At 55.9% G+C, this 21288-nt stretch overlaps 4 protein-coding genes across 5 annotated transcripts in view; 3 read left to right on the top strand and 1 right to left on the bottom strand.

Annotated features, from left to right (window-relative positions):
* The first annotated feature begins 500 nt into the window (after positions 1 to 500).
* On the top strand, positions 501 to 2330 carry RPS2 (ribosomal protein S2). The gene is made up of 7 exons (XM_079945402.1): positions 501 to 711; positions 800 to 889; positions 1031 to 1138; positions 1396 to 1569; positions 1650 to 1809; positions 2029 to 2120; positions 2217 to 2330. Exons 1-7 carry the CDS (start codon positions 526 to 528, stop codon positions 2295 to 2297), a joined length of 891 nt encoding a protein of 296 aa, XP_079801528.1. The 5' UTR covers positions 501 to 525; the 3' UTR covers positions 2298 to 2330.
* Positions 2331 to 2595: 265 nt separating this feature from the next.
* Positions 2596 to 5303, bottom strand: NDUFB10 (NADH:ubiquinone oxidoreductase subunit B10). Its single transcript, XM_079945172.1, has 4 exons — positions 5048 to 5303; positions 3547 to 3685; positions 3018 to 3157; positions 2596 to 2754 (listed from the first exon to the last, which is right to left on the bottom strand). Exons 1-4 carry the CDS (start codon positions 5193 to 5195, stop codon positions 2651 to 2653), a joined length of 531 nt encoding a protein of 176 aa, XP_079801298.1. The 5' UTR covers positions 5196 to 5303; the 3' UTR covers positions 2596 to 2650.
* Positions 5304 to 8788: 3485 nt separating this feature from the next.
* Positions 8789 to 15061, top strand: RPL3L (ribosomal protein L3 like). Its single transcript, XM_079944869.1, has 9 exons — positions 8789 to 8935; positions 10231 to 10399; positions 11555 to 11690; positions 12996 to 13182; positions 13282 to 13442; positions 13649 to 13750; positions 14217 to 14312; positions 14544 to 14663; positions 14931 to 15061. The coding sequence occupies exons 1-9, from the start codon at positions 8896 to 8898 to the stop codon at positions 14985 to 14987; spliced, it is 1068 nt and encodes a 355-aa protein (XP_079800995.1). The 5' UTR covers positions 8789 to 8895; the 3' UTR covers positions 14988 to 15061.
* Positions 15062 to 15524: 463 nt separating this feature from the next.
* The window catches only part of MSRB1 (methionine sulfoxide reductase B1), a 27618-nt gene continuing 21854 nt past the window's right edge, over positions 15525 to 21288 (top strand). The window contains exons 1-4 of one of the 2 annotated variants that reach the window (XM_079943901.1): positions 15525 to 15672; positions 17461 to 17609; positions 17955 to 18069; positions 19003 to 19137. In XM_079943901.1, coding sequence (XP_079800027.1) covers positions 15618 to 15672; positions 17461 to 17609; positions 17955 to 18069; positions 19003 to 19034 — 351 coding nt within the window. In that variant the 5' untranslated portion in view covers positions 15525 to 15617 and the 3' untranslated portion in view covers positions 19035 to 19137. Of the gene's footprint in view, positions 15673 to 17460; positions 17610 to 17954; positions 18070 to 19002; positions 19138 to 21288 lie in introns of those variants that run through there. The other variant, XM_079943902.1, reaches the window with a different exon arrangement.

Raw genomic sequence — 21288 nt, 5'->3', positions numbered from 1 at the left:
CCGCGGGTGATTTTCAGCCAACGCCGATCTCCCAACCACCCCACAGCGCCGCAAAATGCCAGGCAGAAGTACTTAATGAACAGACCTACCTGCAGCCGGAGAAGACGAGGTAGAGGCCGAGCTGCCCCTTATAGCAGCGTCCCAGTCGCGCAGATTCCGGGGCCGCGGACACGCAGGCACTCGCCGAGCTCGGCGGGGGCGGGGCCCCTCGGAGCCAATCACAGGCCGTTTTATAGGCCCTTGGCGCAAGAGCGATTGGGGTGGGGCAGCCGAGATCTCGCGGCGCTTGGCGCTATATAAAGACTCCCTTGGGGGAAGCTTCCTTCTTTTTTTCCGTAGAAACACGTGAGTATTCACGTTAGTAGCTGCGGCCGGTGGGCCTGGGCGGTGGGAATCCGCCGTCATCGGGCGGGGTCCGGGCTGGTGCGCCCACGCTGTGGGGCTGAAGCCCGGCCTGGGCGTCCGAGGTGTCCGTAGATGCCAGGGCCTCACTGACCGGCTGGTTCTTGTTATTCTTTTTAGCAAATGGCGGATGACGCCGGTGCTGCGGGAGGCCCCGGAGGCCCCGGGGGCCCCGGGGGCCCCGGCATGGGAAGCCGTGGTGGCTTCCGCGGAGGTTTCGGCAGCGGCGTCCGGGGCCGGGGCCGGGGTCGCGGTCGGGGCCGGGGCCGAGGCCGCGGAGCTCGCGGAGGCAAGGCCGAGGACAAGGAGGTAGGTCTGCGCTATGCGCGTGAGGCGGGCACTTGGACGGCACCGGGAAGGCGGTCCTGGGCACCTGCTGCGCCTTTTCTTCTTCCAGTGGCTCCCCGTCACCAAGCTGGGCCGCTTGGTTAAGGACATGAAGATCAAGTCCTTGGAGGAGATCTATCTCTTTTCTTTGCCTATCAAGGTAAACATAGGTTCTCTTTTTCTTGGGTGGGGCCTTGGCCTGGCTGGGGTCGAGGGAGCTTTGTCACTGGTTGGACATTGAGGGGTCCTAGGCTCCACCTTTGGTTTTATTAAAGTTTTGTCACAAATTTTTTTCTTGTAGGAATCTGAGATCATTGACTTTTTCTTGGGGGCATCTCTCAAGGACGAGGTTTTGAAGATCATGCCTGTGCAAAAGCAGACCCGTGCTGGCCAGCGGACCAGGTTCAAGGTACCCCAGCAATCTTATTTTCCTAGGCTGTTTCTATCAAAGGCTTTTGTGAGACTCTCTCAGCTCTGCATGGTTGCACTTGTGTTCGTGCGTGTGACTTTCGTAATGGGGAGAGAGAGAAAGGATCTCCTCAGGATCTCAGATAGGTCTCCTGGTGGCCAGTCTTTCCTTGAGGGGCACAACAGACCCTGTGCGGTGGGGTGGCTACTGACGTTATGAAGGGCAGTGGACCACCAGCCACGTCAGTCTCTTTGCAGGCGTTTGTCGCCATCGGGGATTACAACGGACATGTTGGTTTGGGCGTGAAGTGCTCTAAGGAGGTAGCCACTGCCATCCGTGGGGCCATCATTCTGGCCAAGCTCTCCATCGTCCCCGTGCGACGAGGCTACTGGGGGAACAAGATCGGCAAGCCCCATACCGTCCCTTGCAAGGTAGGCTGGATGGTGGTGCGTGGCAGGGCCTGCAGTGGTGCAGACTCTCCAGCCCATCTCCTGACTCGATTCCTTCCCAGGTGACTGGCCGCTGTGGCTCTGTGCTGGTGCGCCTCATCCCTGCCCCCAGGGGCACTGGCATCGTCTCAGCCCCTGTGCCCAAGAAGCTACTGATGATGGCTGGAATTGACGACTGCTACACCTCTGCCAGGGGCTGCACTGCCACGCTGGGCAACTTCGGTAGGTGGCCCACATGTAGACTCTGGCTTCTCTCAGCTCTGCTCAGTCACATTCTTTGTGTGGTTGGTGTATTTTGAGAGAGAGAGGAAGGCTCTCCTAATGCACGACAGATTGGCCCACAGTGGCCTCTCTGTTCCTAGGAGTGCGACAGCTTCTTGCTGTAACTGGGGGTTCATCTCAGGTCAGTTCACTAATCCTCTGCTATTTTCCCTTTTTCAGCCAAGGCCACTTTTGATGCCATTTCCAAGACCTACAGTTATCTCACTCCTGATCTCTGGAAAGAGACGGTGTTCACCAAGTCTCCGTATCAGGTACTTCCTGCCCCGCCACCCTGTTAGGCATAGGCCGGGCAAAGCAAAGGGTAGCAGTCTGTTTGGTTACAACTAAAGCCTCTTTTGTTTTTCTAGGAATTCACTGACCATCTTGTAAAGACCCACACCAGAGTTTCTGTGCAGAGGACCCAAGCTCCAGCTGTAGCCACCACATAGTTTTCTATAAGAAAAATAAAGTGAATGAAGCTAGTTTATAGTTGTCTCTTGTTTTTTTTTGGGGGGGGGGGCCGTACCATGAAGCTTGTGGGATCTTAGTTTCCCGACCAGGGGTTGAACCTGGGCCCCCAGCAGTGAAAGTGCAGAGTTCCTAACCACTGGACCATCAGGGAACTCCCTATTCTCAAGTTTAGTGGTGGCTGAATTTGGAAGGGAAATGGGGCCAATAAGATGAGAAATCTGAATAAGGTTTATCAATGTGTCAAGGTTGGGAGCTAAAGATGACACCACAGGGATTCCATTACTCTTTATTTTAGCAACAGCGACAGACACATGAGGTGGCTCGAGCTGCCTCAGGCAGCAGCAGTCTCTTTGGTGGCTTTTCTCTCTGCCAGCATCCTCTGCTTCTGTTTTGCCAGGCACTTCCTGGCAGAATAATGGGCCCCCAGGTCATGATCTGGGAAAGAGATGGGGAGGGGAGTCATAGGCCATGATGGGAATTCGTGGTCTTTTCTTCATGCAGGGAGGGCTTGGGCAGCTAAGACAAGTTATTGAGCAGATAAGGGATGAGGTGAGGTGGTTTTCTTTTACAGCCACCAGAGATTGGGCTAATTAGCAAAACGTCTAGTACCCAGCTCTGTAGAGACTGGAAGGAGGACTGGGAAGTGGGGTGGCAGAAGCAGGAGTAGCTGGGGGCAGGCTGGGGTGGAGCTGACTCACAGCGGTCCTGGTAGGCCTTGGCCACCTGGGTGAACTGCTCCAGCTCCTTGGTACAGTTCTGCCTGTAGCTCTCACCTTCCCTCTGCTGACAGGCCTTTAGCCTTTCCTGGATAATGTTGACGATTTCCTGATCAACTTTGCTGAAAGGAAAATGAGAAAGGTGATGAACAACAGGGGTCCCCAACCCCCAGGGCCGTGGACCGCTACCGAAGCTTCATTTGCCACTCCCCATGGCTCGCATTACTGCCTGAACCGTCCCCCCACCGCCACCCCGTGGAAAAATTCTTCCATGAAACTGGTCCCTGGTGCCAAAAAGGTTGGGGACCGCTGGTCTTAAGGTCTATAAGGATTCCCTGTACTCAGGGAAAGTAAAATGAAGGCAGGGCCTGGGAGCCCTGTGGTCTGGCCCCTCCACCCCTAGATCTGGGTTGGCCATCATCTCATGGCATCCGGAGGGAATATGCTCATTGCACAGGGCTCTCAGTAGTATTCACTGACTAAGAGCAGAAGCCCAAGGGGGAGGACTTACTAGTCTCTTCTCCATTGCATTTCTGCTTCAAACATGCACAATATGTCCTTTTCCTCGCACTCAGTGATGTCCGGCACGCGGCGGAACTCACGGTGGTAGTAGTAATACCTGTTCTTGGCATGCTGCCGCTCTATAAACTCTGCAAAGAGAAAACCCCAGGTGCAAAGAGAAAACCCCAGGTCCAAAGGCCTTATTGGTTTGGAGAAGCCACAGTTTGAAAGGGCTCTTAGCTTTGTATTTCTCATAAGCCGTGGAAGAGGCAGGTTTCCCAAATGTTCCCAGCTTTTACAAAGACTGGCAACTGGACTCCCAAAGAAGAGGTGTGGGCTTGCACACAGTCCTGGAAAGCACTGGGCTACAAATGGCAATGTCTACGGTTTATGGAGAGTTTCTTGTAAGCCAGGAACCACCCTGTGTTGCATAATACATTAACTCACTTTGTCCCCACGATAACCCTATGCGGGGCAGGTCCTTTTCATTTACAGAGAGGAGACCCAGGCTCTGAGAGATGGCAGGATTCAGAGCCTGTTCTCTGCAAGCCCACACCCTGCTACAGTCCCTCCTGCCGGCCCAGCTCCCCCAGAGCACGGGGATTCCACTGTGGAGGCAAACAGGCCCCAACAGGGAGCCACCAGCAGGGATTCCAGTCCCAGTTCTGCTACTGCTGACCTTCTGGCCTCAACTTCCCCATGGGTAAATGAACAAGTTGGACCTAGTGAGATCTCATCCATCCAGACGTATAAAACACTTTCTAAGAAACTGCTATACAAAAGAGGGAGCAGATCCACTACTTGTTTTTTCCAGACCTTGGGGCGGGGTGGGGTGGGGTGAGGGTGGTTCCTCCCCCCACAAAGAGCCACCAGAGCATACTATGCACCCCAAACGTTCTGTTGTTGAATGAATGGATTGATTAATTAGGCGATTGATGAATCGCCTGGCACTAGTGACTAAGGGCATTATGCTCTGCCTGCTGCACCACCAAGATGGCTGAACCACAAACTGTACAACGATGGTTTAAAACGTTCACCTAGTTTGGACCAGAGATGGCGGAATTTGGGCAGCTCTCAAGCGTGGGCACACACGGAGGGCAAGTTACAGCACACGTAGGTGGAAGGGGCCTCGGCCATCAATGACCACCCGGGCCATTTTGCAGGCATGCAAAGGGTTGGGAGAACCCCTGTACCTCAACAGCCCTCTGTGACCGCCTGCTCTGCAAAACGCAGGATGCAAAGCGTTTAGGGAGAGTGGGATCTAACAAGCCTCAGGACGCAAATGACTTCGATCAGCAAACAGCCCCTAACATTTGAGCGAGGCCGGAGACCAGGGGTCCGTGGACGGCGGCAGGGGCCATACAGCAGTGAGGGCTCTTGGTGTGTGTGTGGCGGGGTCGTCCCAAGAGGTGAGGCCTGGGGTGCAGTGGGGATCCAGGCTGAGTGACGGGTGCGGGGGGCCCGGGAGCGGTGGGGGGCCCCGGGGCGCAAGGCCCGGCTGGGGCTCGTACCTCTCGCGAGGGTCACTGGCCGATCCACGAGGAGGTCGAAAGCCTTCGTAAAATAGGTGATAGGGTTGGTCAGAGTGGTCTGCGGCGAGGGCGCCGGCGTGCGGCGCGGGGGCTCGGGGTACACGTTGTTGTCCCAGCTGTCCGGCATGGCAGCGACGCGCGGCGGGCTCGACTCTCGGACGCGCTCCCGCGGCCTCCGCCTCGGTCCCGCGGCCTAGTTCGCCCGCACAGAGGACAACTGGAGAGCGGCCGCGCCTGCGCAGGACAACGACGGCGCCCGCGAGGCACCATGGGACTTGTAGTTCACCCCGCCTGCCCAAGTGTGGCCTCGGGAGATGCTTCGCAGTGCGAGCGCCCTCGCATGGGACCGCCGCGCCATTGCACTCGCGACGAGCGCCTACTGTGTGTGCTGGGCGCTGGTATCAGCGGTGAAGGAAACAGATCCCTATTTACATTCTAAGGGGAGACAGACACAGGAGTAAGGAAACCATTCAGTTCGGAGGGAGTGTAGGTACGTGCCAAGTGCAGCAGGGAGCAGAATGATGAACACAGCTGGGCTCTTCTGGAGAACTCAGGCCGGTAGAGCAAATAACAAAGTCAACAGATAACACAAACTGCCAAAAGCTGTACCCTTCCAGGAAGCCTTCTTGGATTGTCCATTCCCTACATCCCTCTCTGAGCTCCATTGTGTCTGCCAGGGCCCCTCATGGACTGGCTGATGCCACTGAGCTTGGAGAGGGGGCTGCCTGGGACAGCACAGGAGGTAGGGTTTCCCCTCTCCACCCTCACCCCTCCCCACCCCACGACTAGGGAGAAGTGGCTCCTACCCTGGGCACAGGGCACTCTGTTTTGGTTCTGAGGGTTCCATCCTGGCCCTGAGCACTGTTGTGCCCTTGAGGCAGCTCCACTGACCAGGGCCCTACTGGCCACCCTCTGTGATCTCCATACCTGGCACACCCTCTGGCTAGCACCAGGGAGGATGGGTGCTGGTCACTTCCTGCCCAGAGGCTGGGGTCAGTCATTAACTCTATGGATGCACAGAATCCAGAATCATAGTAACCTTAAATCTTCAAATCATGAACTCTTAGAAACTGTCACACTCAACTATCATAACATTGGCCTGCAATGTCGGGCTGAACGAGGGGACCCAATGGAGGTGGGCCGGAGTCATCGCATGACCTGCAGTAACCAGCACGAGCTCGCTCACCAGAGGAATATGAGAAAGCAGAGTATAGTACTCAGTTAAGGGAAAGCACCCAGATGATGGCTTTCTGCTGCCACCCAGCAGCAGATAGACTCAGAGATCACGTAGCAGAAGCAGAAAAAGGCAAATGAGAGGGAGGGACCCAAGCAGCTTTGTGGCTCCATGTCCGACCCTCTGGCCCTTGGCCTGTGTGGCTGGAGCCCCCACTGTGTGCTCCCAGGCCCAGCACTGAGGGTGTTCCCTTTGGCCCTGAGTCTGCAACATGTCACTCCTGTGCTTCCTTCCTTCAGGGAGCCCCTCTCCCCCAGGGCCATTTCTGGGCTGAGGGGTTTACCCCTTCCCAGTGATTTTTTTCCTGCCAGACTCAGCCCAAAGTATTAAAAGTAGCTTTGTCATTCAAAAACAACGACAAAAACAAAGAATTGTAGATTTTAGTAGCATAGAATTTTAGCAACCAGGGATGCAAAATCCACAGACCTGCAGAGATATCTTAGGCCTGTAAAACTCTGATTCTACAATTACAGAACTTTATAACCATAAAATCTTTGAATTAAAAAATAAGAGATTTCAGGGACTTCCCTTGTGGCGTAGTGGTTAAGAATCTGCCTGCCAATGCAGGGGACACGGGTTTGAGCCCTGGTCTGGGAAGATCCCACATGCCGTGGAGCAACTAAGCCCGTGTGCCACAACTACTGATCCTGCACTCTAGAGCCCACAAGCCACAACTACTGAAGGCCGTGCACCTAGAGCCCGTGCTCCGCAACAAGAGAAGCCACTGTAATGAGAAGCCTGCACACTGTAATGAAGAGTAGCTCCTGGGCTTCCCTGGTGGCACAGTGGTTGAGAATCTGCCTGCCAATGCAGGGGACACAGGTTTGAGCCCTGGTCTGGGAAGATCCCACATGCTGCGGAGCAACTAGGCCCGTGAGCCACAACTACTGAGCCTGCGCGTCTGGAGCTTGTGCTCCACAACAAGAGAGGCCGCGATAGTGAGAGGCCCGCGCACCGTGATGAAGAGTGGCCCCTGCTCGCCACAACTAGAGAAAGCCCTCGCACAGAAATGAAGACCCAACACAGCCAAAAATAAACAAATTAATAAATTAAAAAAAAAAAAAAAGAGTAGCTCCTGCTGGCCACAACTAGAGGAAGCCTGCAGGCATCAACGAAGACCCAACGCAGCCAAAAATAAAATATAAATAAATAAATTTATTTTTAAAAAGTATAAAAAAAAATTTAAGTTCATAAAAATTATCTTAAGGGACTTCCCTGGTGGTGCAGTGGTTAAGACTCTGTGCTCCCAATGCAGGGGGCCTGGGTTCAATACCTGGTCAGGGAACTAGATCCCACATGCATGCCGAAACCAAGGAGCCCGCCTGCTGCAACTAAGACCTGGTGCAACCAAATAAATAAATATTAAAAAAAAAAAAGTATCCTAAGTGTTCTTGGCTCACAGCTACTAGAGTCAAGGGACCTTGATTGAATCACAGCTCTAGTGATCCTCTGGGCACACAGCCAAACTTCCCCATCTTCCCACCGTTTTTCCAGTTCAGGTTCACAGCCTCAGGACAGCACAGGAATCTGCTCTGCTTCAAGGCCAGCAAACTGGACTCAGACACTCCTAATGGCAGCTGCCCAAGGGAAGCTCCCAAACCCGAGTTCCTAAACCCCCTACCAGGCCAAGTTGTTCCCGTTTTGGAGGGTCACACAAAGCAGAAAACAAAGTGTGTGACCCAGTCCCAGGACATTTGAGGAAACGAGTGCCAGCCCTAGCTCCAAGTGCACCCCCCCAGGCTGCCCAGGCTGCCCCCCTTCGCCCTGCCCTGGGCCAGGCCCGCTTCTGACACCAGAGCCCACATCCGCCACAGGAGATGACAGAGCTCCCCTGCCAGGGGCTAAATCTGGGATCTGGCTGCTGTGCGTCCTGGCCCTGCCACTTGACCTCCGACGCCTGGTGAGGTGGCCCCTTCCCTTCCTAACCTGCAGGGACAGGCCTCCATGGTCAGTGGGCTGGCGGGAGGGGGGTTGGGGGGAAGCACGCCAGCTTCCTGGCGAGGGGCAGGTGGGCTTCTGGGATCTATCCCAGCAGAGAAGGTCCTTGGGCCTGTGACAGAGTAGGTGATTACAGGGGACAGCAGGGGGCCCAAGCTCTGGCTTCCAGGCCTAGGACAGGCAAACAGAGGGACAGATGGCAGTGGCCCCCTGCCTCTGTGGCCTTGGCTGCAGTGTGGATCTGCCTCTTCTGGGCCCAGACAGGCAGGACCAGGCCACTGAGACAGGAAGCCCACGGGTAAGGGGGGCTGCCGCTGGCTCTGTCCCTAAGACACTGCCCTTGGAGAAGTTTCCCTCCTTTCTTGTGGACAGATGCAGGCCCTGAGGGCCACCAGGTCTCAGCCTGGGGTCTCTAGCTCACTTCTGGTCTGGTCTCTGGGACTGCCCAGCTGCACCCAGCAGGGAGACTCCAGCTCTGATCTCCCTTCCCTTCTGTCCCCAGTCCCACCGGAAGTTCTCTGCCCCTCGGCATGGACAACTGGGCTTCCTGCCACACAAGAGGAGCCGCCGGCACCGGGGCAAGGTGAAGACGTGGCCTCGGGACGACCCCAGCCGGCCCGTGCACCTCACGGCCTTCCTGGGCTACAAGGCTGGCATGACACACACTCTGCGGGAGGTGCACCGGCCAGGGCTCAGTGAGTGGCCTCTAGGGGCCCCTGGGGGGCGGGCCGAGCACCCCCGACCGCCAGAAGATCTGGAGGTTCTTCCAGAGGCTAGGAGCCACAACTGGGCTTCCGGAGGGGAAACAGCCCCAGAAGGGGCCAGGCCCCGCCCATGGGCACCTCAGTCGGAACGTTGACTGCTGGCCGTGCCTCAAGAACCGATCTGTCATTGCCCCAGTTTACAGATGAGGAAATAGAGCAGTTATGAAACTTGTAAGAGCTAAGATTCAAGGGCAGGTGCCCCTACACACTTCCGGTTTTGAGATCATCATAGTGTGGTTATAAGAAATAATACAGAGGGATTCCACGCACCCTTTACCCAGTTTCCCCAATGGAAACATCTCTTAAAACCATTGTAATATGTCACAGCTGGATAATGACATGGATACACCCTACTCATCTTATGCTGGATTCTCCTGAATAAGATGTGTGTTTATTTAGTTCTCTGGTTCTGTCACGTGTAAATGACAGTTTCTGTCATGTGTAAATGCGTGTACCCACCACCTTGGAACGTTCCATTCCCACAACAGTCCGTCCTGTTGCCTTATTATAGCCACAGCCACCACCCCCCAACCTTCTGACAACCACTCATCTGTTCTCCATCTCTCCTAAAGTATATATTTTTTGGCTGCGCCACGAGGCTTGCAGGATCTTAGTTCCCTGGCCAGGGATCGAACCCGGGCCCTCGGCAGTGAAAGTGCCAAGTCCTAACCTCTGGACCACCAGGGAATTCCCCTAATATATATTTTAAGCATATACTTCTTTGACTTCAGATCAGCCTCATTAATAACATCTATAAAATCATGGGTTTAGGACAAGTCTTAGGTTTTGTTCTAGAACTCATCCATATACATTCATAGTGCCCATTTGTACTCCCCTAGAGAATGACCAACCCTACCCTTTGGGGGACGCTGCTCTGCTGTGGCTCTCCTGGGCGGTCTGGTGGGGAAACCAAGGCAGGAGCAGGTCAGGCCTTACCTGAGCTGAGTCAGAGCTACTATGGACACCTGTGGGGTCTTGCCCAGCAGTGGCTCCACATGCAGGGCAGAGCAGGGAGAGAAGGGCTGGGAGTGGGGAGGCTCAGGGCTGGAGGTCAGGGGCCTGCTCACAGGGGCCTCTGTCCGCAACAGCCCTGGGGCTCTGGTGCTGGGTCCTCCCGCGGGCAGGTGGGGCTGTGGTCGGCACTTCCACCCCTGTCCCCTCTCCATGGAACTCCCCATGGGACTCGGAGGCCCCCCTCCACGCCTCTGTCTCTGGATTTCGTTCAGAAATTTCCAAGCGGGAGGAGGTGGAGGCGGTGACAATTGTGGAGACGCCGCCTGTGGTGGTGGTGGGCGTGGTGGGCTACGTGGCCACCCCGCGAGGCCTGCGGAGCTTCAAGACCATCTTTGCGGAACATCTCAGCGACGAGTGCCGCCGCCGCTTCTACAAGGACTGGTGAGGGATGCCGGGTGGTTGGGCAGGAGGAGGAGTGTCAGCAGCGTGTGGAAGGCAGAAAAGTGTGTGTGTGTGTGTGTGTGTGTGTGTGTGTGTGTATGCGTGTGAGTGTGTGATGCCTTCCCGCCAATAAAAGACAAGGACTAGAGGGCTGGAGAGGAAATTAGTTAGAGGAAAAAGGAAAGCAAACATTCTCATCCTCAGGGTGAACTAAGAACTGATTTGATGGAATGTCAGAGTTGGTTCCAAGCTTCCTAGTAGCCAGGGTGAAAAGGGAAATAGCCAACTGACAAGCTCTTTTCATCAGAAAGAAGGGCATCCTTAGGCCTCAAACCTTCCCTGGCATTAAGTCCAGAAAGGGAAGGCACCCCTGCCTGAGGAACCTCACAGACATCCCCTTCCATATGGAGGCAGAGGCACGTGTAGCCTCCATGGGAGGCGAGGACCTTGGGCCCCAGTGTCAGAGCAGGTTGTGTGACCACAGGCAAGCTGACTGACCTTTTAGAACCTCACCTCCCCCCCACACACACACTCCCCACAGACACCATCAAATGGGAACAGGAGAGGTCTCCGCATCTTGGGGCAGCCCTGAGGATGAGCTGAGCAGAGTGTGTCAAGTGCTCAGCACAGGGAAAGAGCTCAGCGAACGCCAGCTGGCCTTGTTTTTGCTGCTGCAATTGTGATCAACTTGCCCCTCATCTGACCTCTGTGAACCTCGGTTTCTTCATCTGTAGGATGGGGATAATGATGTCCACCTTCCAGCATCCTGGCAAGGGTTAGGAACGATGGGGTGTGGGGCCTGGCCAGTCCTGACTGTTCGCTTTAGAAGTGGGTTCAGCAGCCATGGCAAAGTGGGCACGTGGCCATGGCTGGCTGGCACGCCCCTTCCCTGGGCTCCTGCACATCTGCTCACTCTCAGCCCCAGGAGGCAGGGAGGGTACCCACTTTACGGAGGAGGAAACTGAGGCCTAGAGAGGGAAAGACAGTCTGTGCTTAAGGAGGGCGCCTGGAACCAGCCCAGGGACCCCAGGGGCCCAGCAATGCCTCCCCTGGGAATGGGAGGAGGGAGGAGGGGGACATCTAAGCCCATGCTTGGTAGGATGCAGTAGAGGCTGACATTCTGGTCGTGCTGAGCACCCTCTGTGCACGGCTCAGGCACAAGAGCAAGAAAAAAGCCTTCACCAAGGCCTGCAAGAGGTGGCGCGATGCCGACGGCAAGAAGCAGCTGCAGAGGGACTTTGCTGCCATGAAAAAGTACTGCAAGGTCATCCGGGTCATCGTCCACACCCAGGTCAGCCCCTACCCCCTGGTCCACACTGGTCAGCCAGTCCACCACTTGGGCCCAACCTCCCTCAGCCTGGCTTCCCTGAGCCCTGGCAAATGTCAGCCTAAAAATACTGTGAGCCTCGGGCATGGGCCCAAAGTGTCGGCTGACCAGCCAGCCGCCTGCAGCCCCGGGGATGGGGTGTTGGGCATCAGTGCACTCTGAGGGCTACGGGGTACTGGCCACACCCAGCAGTCAACCAAGGCCCTGAAATGCCCCAAAGGTCCAGGATCACCTGCCCAGTGTTGGGTGTGGGGGTCCGGCAGCCTCTGTTTGGGGTCTGGCACATGTGGGTGTGAATCAACATTCGTGAGTGGGGTCTGGCTTCGTGTGGGTTGACAGGTTACCTATACCCTCTGGCTTTTTCTGGAACGTTCAGGGAAGCCTTCCCAGGCCCGGAGCAATGACCCTCCCTACCTGCCTGAGTTACTCTCCCACTTGTAGTTCCTGGTTATGTGTGTCATTGGTTAACATCCATCTCCCTCCATAGACTTGAGCTCCATGGGGGCAGGGGTCACAGCTCCCTGCTCACTGCTGTACCACACCCCCCAGGAGGCTTATATGCAACAGGTCCTCCATCAGTACTGGTTGAGCCCTATGCTGTGACCTAACCGTGTCCCTGCTTCCACCTCACACAGCAGCAGCCAGAGATGTTTAAAAATGTGCAACAGATCATGTCACACCCTGCACTTGGAATAAAGCCCAAGCTACTCCCTATGAGACCTGCCTGGCCAGGCCCCTGCTCACCTATCACCATCCTGAACCCTCCTCCCTGTTCACCACAGTCCAGACACACTGGTCTCGTTTCTGTCCCACCAACCACTGCTCCCCCATCTTCCCTGCCACAAGGCCTTTGCATATGCGGTTCCCTCTGCCCCAAAAGCTCTCAGATCTTCACCTAGTGGTTCCTTCTTGCCATTGATGTCACCTCCTCAGAGAGGCCCTCCTTCACCACCGTCATGTGCAATAACTGTCCCCTCCACCCTCAATATTTCATCACAACACTTAGGCCTATCCAAGAGTTTACTTGGTTTCTGCCGCCCAACTAGATGGTGGCTCCATGGGGGCCAGGACACTGTCTGCCTCATTCCATGCTGCATCCCCAGTGCCTCGCACAGAACGTGGCATATAGGCACACCAGAGCATGGGATCATCTGTTGAATGAATGCATGCGTGAAAGTCTGCCAGGGATCACCAGCTGGCCATGTCGTATCGGCAAATGGGTGTGTGTGTGACTTTCTGGGAACCGACTGGCCGTGCCATGTCTTACAGATGAAGCTGCTGCCCTTCCGGCAGAAGAAGGCCCATATCATGGAGATCCAGCTGAATGGCGGCACGGTGGCTGAGAAGGTGGCCTGGGCCCAGGCCCGGCTGGAGAAGCAGGTGCCAGTGCACAGTGTGTTCAGCCAGAGTGAGGTCATTGATGTCATTGCTGTCACCAAGGGCAGGGGCGTCAAAGGTAGGGCCGGGTGGGGATGGCGGCTCCAGGAAGGCTGCCTGGAGGAGGTGGGGGCCAAACTGGCCTCTAAGCCACCCACCCTGCCCCTCCCACCTGCAGGGGTCACGAGCCGCTGGCATACCAAGAAGCTGCCGAGGAAGACCCATAAGGGGCTGCGCAAGGTGGCCTGCATTGGTGCCTGGCACCCTGCCCGTGTGGGCTGCTCCATCGCCCGGGCTGGGCAGAAGGGCTACCATCACCGCACAGAGCTCAACAAGAAGGTGTGTCCGCAGGCCTGGTTTGAGGGGGGATGCCCGTGACCACACCCCAGTGAGTGGGGTGCATGACCCAGATGCTGCCTGGCCCCCTAAGGCTCTGAAATGCCCCCACCAGCGCCTGGGTCTAAGCCCACATTCTGATGGGTGTGGGCATCTTGCCAGCCCCAGAGGCTACCTGCTGTCCCCAATGTGCCCTGTGCTCCTAGCAGATCTACCGCATTGGTCGGGGGCTGCACACGGAAGACGGGAAGGTGGTTAAGAACAACGCATCCACCAGCTACGATGTGACCGACAAATCCATCACACCACTGGTGAGGGTGGGCCGCCAGTTTGGCTGTGGGGCAGGCCTGTGGGGTGCTGCCCTCTCCCAAGAGCTCAGGCTACAGGGTGGACCACCTGGTGGACCAAACCCCTGCTGTTTCTGCATCCTCAGAGCCACCACTGCAGACAGCTCATCCTCCAGCTGCTGTCACAGGGTGCGGAGTGCAACAGCTCTGACTGTGGCCTTGGAGTCAGGCTGCCTGGGCTCAAACTCCAGCTGCAGTGGGTAGCAGCTGCGGGGCCTGGAGCAAGTGACTTCACCCCTCTGAGCCTCAGTTTCCTCCTCTGTAAAATGCAGATTTTTAAATAAGATAATCACGGGAAGGACTTAGGGTGTGGCTCAGATGCTGCCCTGATTAGTGATTGAGAATGTCACCCTAGGCCAGGGGAATTCTCCTAGGGCCTCCAGCTGCCTCCTAACCCAGCAGCCCCTTTCCTGGACTCACCTTCCCACAGGGTGGCTTCCCCCACTACGGGGAAGTCAACAATGACTTCATCATGCTGAAAGGTTGCATCGCGGGCACCAAGAAGAGGGTCATCACGCTGAGGAAGGTCAGTGCCAGGTGGTGAGCTGGGGAGTGGGAGCCCCATGGGCCTTGGGGGAGTTGGGCGGCTGGCCTACCCTGTCCTCCAGCCTGCTTCAGGAGGGGTGGGGATGGGGAAAGCAAAGAGGGAGAGGTTCTAACAGAATCTGGGTGAGCAAGACCTTCCTGACTGGGGGTAATGGGAGGGGCTGAGTGGGGACCTCCCACGGTGACAGCTCCCCTCTCCCACCGGCCACAGTCCCTCCTGGTGCACCACAGCCGCAGGGCCCTGGAGAACATCGAGCTCAAGTTCATTGACACCACCTCCAAGTTTGGTCATGGCCGCTTCCAGACAGCCCAAGAGAAGAGGGTCTTCATGGTGAGCCCACCAGCCTTGCTCTCTGGGGCTCTGACACCACATCCTACCTGCCCCAGAGCGGGGAAGCTGAGCAGATGGGGGTGGCACGCATGTCCCTGCACTCATCCACAGGAGGGGGCTTTTAGGGGTCCAGTCCTGGGCACTGATTCTTGCCAGAAAGGAAGTAGGGGAGAAACAAGTGGGAGAGGGCACAGGGCCGACTCCGCGTAACCCAGGCGGCTGGTTAGACCCCTGTGACTAACGCTCCTCCTGTCCCTCTCCCACCAGGGTGTCCAGAAGAAGCATCTTGAGAAGGAAAAGCCGGAAACCTCGGGAGACTTGTAGGCAGGATGGGATGGAGGGAGCCTGAAAAAAGCGCGGCGCAACCCCCGCCTGTCCCCTTGTCTAATAAAAGCCAGAGACAACTCTTCCCGCGGTGTCTCAGAGTTGGGGGGCGCGGAAAGGCTGGTCAACGGCCGGCAGCCCGGGGCTTAAGCGCCGGGAAACGACGAGAGCGTACGCGGCTCAGTGTGGTGCACCGCGACAGTCACCCCAAACCCAGCGCAGCTCAGCGCCCCGCCCTGCTGCTAGGGGCAGGGGGGCAGGGGCGGGGCCGCGGGGACCGCTCAGGAGTGGTCCTTAGTGGTGGGCGGGGCCTGCTGGAAGACGGAGGGGGCAGGTCCTCGGGAGGGGGCGGGGCCTCCTGGAGGCGGAAGCCGGAACCCTAGTCCCGGGGTGGGATTGGTCCGTGGAAAGGGCGGGTCAACGGGAGGCGGGCCCTGCGAGGGTGTCTCGCACCTCTGGACGTGATTGGTCCCCTTGGGGGGCGCGGCCTAGGGCGCCGGGGCAGGTCCGGGATCCGAGTGGGATTGGTTCTCGGGAGGCGGGGCAGGAGGCGGGCACAAGCACCAGGTCGTAGGTCTGTGGCCTCGGATCTGTTGGAGGCGGCGATCGTGCAGCGGTCCCGCCGGCGCCATGTCGTTCTGCAGCTTCTTCGGGGGCGAGGTTTTCCAGAACCACTTTGAGCCGGGTACGACCTGTGACCTCCTGGAGGACAGCGGGGGCGGGGACGCGTATTAGAGGGGGCGTCGCAGCCCTCCGGGTGGCGATGGAGCCCCGGAGTCCCGGGAACGGGGGCCGAGTGTGACCGCGCGGGGAGGAACGCATGTGGATAAAGGGGATACAGAGAAGGGAGGAGTTGGGGGTTCCGGAGAGTAGGGGTACTTGAGGGGAGAGGGACATTGGAGAGAGAGTGTCGCTGTCCTCGAGGACAACAGAACTTGAGTGTGAGCGTGGCCTTTTCCGAGGAAATCTGCGGGGTCAAGGTATGGGGGTGGTGACGCCGTTGCGGGTATCCGGGTCAGGATCGGAACTTTAGGGGGAGGCGGTGGAAGGTCTTGTCCAGGGGCAGCTCCTGTGACTGGCCTGCCTCTCCTTGGGGCATCCTCCTGATATTACTCCAGCCCTTTCTTCTCCCCGGTGCCCCAGACCTGCGGGGTAAGCTGGAAAGCACGTCTTGTTGGGATCCAAATGTGACCGCCTGGGTGCCTACCCCACCTGCCCAGGGCCCCAGATTTGGGTAACCAGGAGTGCTGCCAGGCTGCCAATGGCCAGTGAAGTTTGACTGGACAGCCTGGGTCAGATAGGAGGGGTGGAAGGTAGGGGGTGAGTGGTTGGTTTGGGGGCATGGCCGGCAGTCAGCCCTGGGCCCAGGCTTTGAGAGGCCCAGATGAATCCCCTTCTGGGCTGTGCTGCCTGGTCATGGACTAATTTGGTAAAAATATGTCCACAGGCAAGACTAGGGCAGCGACCTACCCCTGGGTGGGATTTGTTGGGTGTCAGCCCTCGAGGGAGCTGGGATGTGACACCCTGGTCTCTGTGAGCCAGCTGTGACATAGGACCCTCTGGGCAAAGTCCTCCCTTCAGACTCTCTGGCTGTGGGACTCCGGGTTGTCCTCAGGCTACTCTGCCAAGCTGGAAACTCCACTCCCACAGCAGCTCCCGTTTCCTCTTTTCTTCCTCAAGTTACTGGTAAAGGCTGAGTAGGTCACAGACTCCAGGGCAGGCTGTCTCCAGGCCAGGCAGGGGGCGAAGGGTGACTCAGTACCCCTCGAGTGACCCCCAAGCAGTTTCCTGTTCTGCGAGTCAGTTTTGCAACCTTTCTTTTTCCCCCCTCAGGGTGATCTTTTGGCGGTAGGTTAAAACTCATCCTTCTCCCTGGTGCTCTGTCTTCCTGGCCCTCTGTCTGACTGGAGGTCTTTTGCTGGGATCAGTCTTTTCCTGCTTGGAGAGCAGGCTGGTGTCTGGGCATCCACCTTACGGCTTCTTTGGGCAGAGGGAGGTCCACGTGGGAAGGGCGGGGGGCTAGTGGTGGTGCTGGCCATGCCACAGCCCCCACCGTGTGGGGCCTGCTTGTGTGTGAGGGGCAGAGCTGTGTCCTCATCAGACTGCCTGGGTTCCTTCCTGGCTGCACACCCTGTAGCTGAGCATTTTGCATCCCTGAGCCTCAGCTTCCTCATCTGTAAAATGGGAACATCTGCATTACAGGGCTGTTAAGAAGAGTGAAAGAAATAATTGTGAAAAGTGGCTCTCCTGGCCTCTGGCACAGGCTCAGAACTGCTAAATGTGAGCTCCATGCTGTGTCTCCCCCACAGAGCCGATACCCAGGCTTATGGGTGGTGGGTGGGTGAGTGGGGAGGGTGTGCAGCCCACCCTGTAACCGGAGTGCTGCTGTCCTCTCCTGGGTTCAAGGATTTAGGTGCTCACCCCCGAGGCGCTGGAGCCAGCATCTCTGCTTTTACCTCCCCTTCCGCCCCAGGCATCTACGTGTGTGCCCAATGTGGCTATGAGCTGTTTTCCAGCCGCTCAAAGTACGCACACTCATCCCCATGGCCGGCCTTCACCGAGACCATCCATGCTGACAGTGTGGCCAAGCGTCCAGAGCACAATCAGCCTGGAGCCTTAAAGGTGGGTGGTAGCAACTGGGGGGCGGTGAGGAGGTGTCAGCCAGGGGGGTCCTGAGAGCCCCCCACCCCTTCCTGCTGTTCCCCCTACAGCTGTAGGGGCCTAGGGTCTGTCTATTCCAGACCTCTGGCTTCAGCCAGGGGAGTGACACCCCAAACTATTGGGAGAGCCTGGGGTCCTGGTGGGAACAGGGAAACAAGATGGTTTTCCGGGGCAGGTTCTGGGCCAAGGCCAACCTCTCATGCCAGAAGTTACCTTGGGAAATAGGCATGGGGAGGACCCCATGTGCTGGTGGCAGCAGGGGCCATGGCTGCAGCTGTTTTCATGGCTGTTTTGTGGTCTTCCCAGGTGTCCTGTGGCAGGTGTGGCAATGGGCTGGGCCATGAGTTCCTGAACGATGGCCCCAAGCGTGGACAGTCCCGCTTCTGAATATTCAGCAGCTCACTGAAGTTCATCCCTAAAGGTGAGCTTGCCTGCCGGCAGCTGGGCACAGGCCTACGTACAGGCCTTTAGAGGCCCAGGGGCACACTGTTCTCATGCACTTACAGTGACAGAGCATGGGGGCACCAAAGCGCGCTGCCCAGGGCCACTGGAGGGTGGCTGCGGGACAGGGACAAAGGGCAGATGTCCTGCCTCCTGCATCTGGTTGATTGTGTGCAGGGTGGTGCGGAGGTTGAGTTCTGGGGCTGTGCAGCTGCAGGCTTGCTCGTCAACCTCTCTGAGCCTCCTCATCTTCTGTGTAGTGGGCGTGATGGCAGAGCCTCCTTTACAGGCCCGTTAAGACTGGCTGCATGAAAGTGCACTGGGGTCTGGAGTGTAGTAGGGGCTCAGTAAATATGTGCTCCTGTTGGCAATATTCTTATCACTGGTAGATTGTTTGGGAGCCGTTTTTCATTTGTGTGTGTTTTATCTGAGCTCAGCCTCCTCTCTGACCCATTGCTCTCTGTCTGCATCCCCAGCCGCCCTCTGGACTCCTTCACACTCTTTGTACCTCAAATCCCTCTCCTCATTTGCTGCCCGCAAGACTGCGGCCAGTCCCTAGTCTCAGTTTTATCCTCTGTAAAATGGGGTTGCTAACAGCACCTGCTCGCTGCCCTCACTGTGGGGTTAAGTGAGGCTGTCTGTGAGGGCCGGTGCGTGATAAAGTTTTGATAATACTTTTGTCCTTTTGTAGCTATTTGTCCTCCGGTACGTGTGGAGGAAAGACAGACTCTGGGTTCTCCTGCAGATCTCAGGGAAAGAACTGGGCACAGAGACACCCCCAGGCTGCGGGTCTGGGTCCTCCCAGCTCTCTTGGTCTGCAGGCTGCAGTGGGAGTGGGCTGGGCCAGGGAACGGTGTCTGAAACCTAAGTTAGCAGCGACTTGTTTTTCTCTCCCCTCCCTCATTTCTTCCAGGCAAAGAAACTTCTGCCTCCCAGGGACAGTAGGTGGGCAGCCCACACCCAACCCAGATGGACACTGCTTTGTGGCCACACTCTGGACATCCCACCTTAGAAGTGGAACCTCAGACATTTGGACAGGGGAGCGGGGGTGGGGGGGAGAGGGGTAGCTGAAACATCAGGAAGGTTCCCGAGGCCTTGCCTCCGAACAGGCTAGGAGAAGGGAAGAGGCTGGGAAAAGGAGAAGGCTACACTAGGCCGCCAGGGGGTGCCTGGAGGCCCCACTGTCGGCTCTCACAGGCGTCTCAGGGAGGGGGCTCTAGGCCTGGCTCGTCTTAGAGTGATGGTGCAGCCTCTACCTTCTCTCCTCAGCCCGCTGCCCCCTCCCTGCCTGTTTGGACTCACCCCGGTGAGGCCCAGTTCTGAGATGGGCTCTGGCCCTCGCAGAAGCTCTTGCCTGTCTCCAGCAGGCTGTGCTAGGAGAGAGAATGCAAACAGGGGCGGCTCCAGTTGGCTGCTCCAGCCCTGGTCACTCTATGATTCTCTCTGACTAAACCCTTCCAGGCAGCCAGAGTGGTGATGATCTGTGACCTGCTGGGGGAGCAGGCAGAGGGGTCAGATCTCTGGCCTCTCGGTTATGAAAGGAGAAATCCCGAACCCTGTTGCACCATCTGTGTGGATGCTGCTTGCCCCACTCAGGCTTAGGAAAGCAGCTATTGCTCCATCGCCTTGACTGTGCAAGGCTGGGGACACCGGAGCTCACAGCCTACAGTTCACCATTTCCGGGGACACAGTGACTGTGCCTCACTGCACATGCTCTGAGGGTCCTGCCATCAGGGAGGGTGGGCGAAGTCCCTTCCATCTTGAATCCTCTTTGGAGTAATCAGGAAGAGATCAATAAACAAACAGAACCCAGGCTTGCTGTCTTTATTAACAACATCAGGGACTCCAGGACCCAGGGTCAGCCTTTGCACAGCTGTTTCACTTGTTCCACAAATAGTTATTGAGCTCAGTGTCAGGCTCTAGCTTCAGTGCTGGGGATGCAGCCATGAGAAAGGCAGATGGGGCCTGCCCTTAAGGTCTTTTTTTTTTTTTTTAATTTTTAAATTAAATTAATTTTTTTATACAGCAGGTTCTTATTAGTCATCAATTTTATACACATCAGTGTATTCATGTCAATCCCAATCACCCAATTCATCACGCCACCACCACCACCCCCTGCCGCTTCCCCCCTTGGTGTCCATACGTTTGTTCCCTGTATCTGTGTCTGTTTCTGTTCTGCAAACTGGTTCATCTGTACCATTTTTCTAGGTTCCACATATATGCGTTAATATACGATATTTGTTTTTCTCTTTCTGACTTACTTCACTCTGTATGACAGTCTCTAGATACATCTACATCTCAACAAATGACCCAATTTCGTTCCTTTTTATGGCTGAGTAATATTCCATTGTACATATGTACCACATCTTCTTTATCCATTCATCTGTCGATGGGCATTTAGGTTGCTTCCATGACCTGGCTATTATAAATAGTGCTACAATGAACATTGGGGTGCATGTGTCTTTTTGAATTACGGTTTTATCTGGGTATATGCCCAATAGTGGGATTGCTGGATCATATGGTAATTCTATTTTTAGTTTTTTAAGGAACCTCTGTACTGTTCTCCATAGTGGCTGTATCAATTTACATTCCCACCAACAGTGCAAGAGGGTTCCCTTTTCTCCACACCCTCACCAGCATTTGTTGTTTGTAGATTTTCTGATGATGCCCATTCTAACTGCTGTGAGGTGATACCTCATTGTAGTTTTGATTTGCATTTCTCTGATAATTAGTGATGTTGAGCAGCTTTTCATGTGCTTCTTGGCCATCTGTATGTCTTCTTAGGAGAAATGTCTATTTAGGTCTTCTGCCCATTTTCGGATTGGGTTGTTTGTTTTTTTAATATTGAGCTTCATGAGCTGTTTATATATTTTGGAGATTAATCCTTTGTCTGTTGATTCATTTGCAAATATTTTCTCCCATTCTGAGGGTTGTCTTTTCGTCGTCTTTATGATTTCCTTTGCTGTGCAAAAGCTTTGACGTTTCATTAGGTCCCATTTGTTTATTTTTGTTTTTATTTCCATTACTCTAGGAGGTGGATCAAAAGTGTGATTTATGTCAAAGAGTGTTCTTCCTATGTTTTCCTCTAAGAGTTTTATAGTGTCCGGTCTTACATTTAGGTCTCGAATCCATTTTGAGTTTATTTTTGTGTATGGTGTTAGGGAGTGTTTTAATTTCATTCTTTTACATGTAGCTGTCC

This window comes from Stenella coeruleoalba, assembly GCF_951394435.1.
Source record: "Stenella coeruleoalba genome assembly, chromosome: 15".
Classification (NCBI taxonomy): Eukaryota; Metazoa; Chordata; class Mammalia; order Artiodactyla; family Delphinidae; genus Stenella; species Stenella coeruleoalba.
This window is presented reverse-complemented; position numbering and strand designations above follow the sequence as displayed.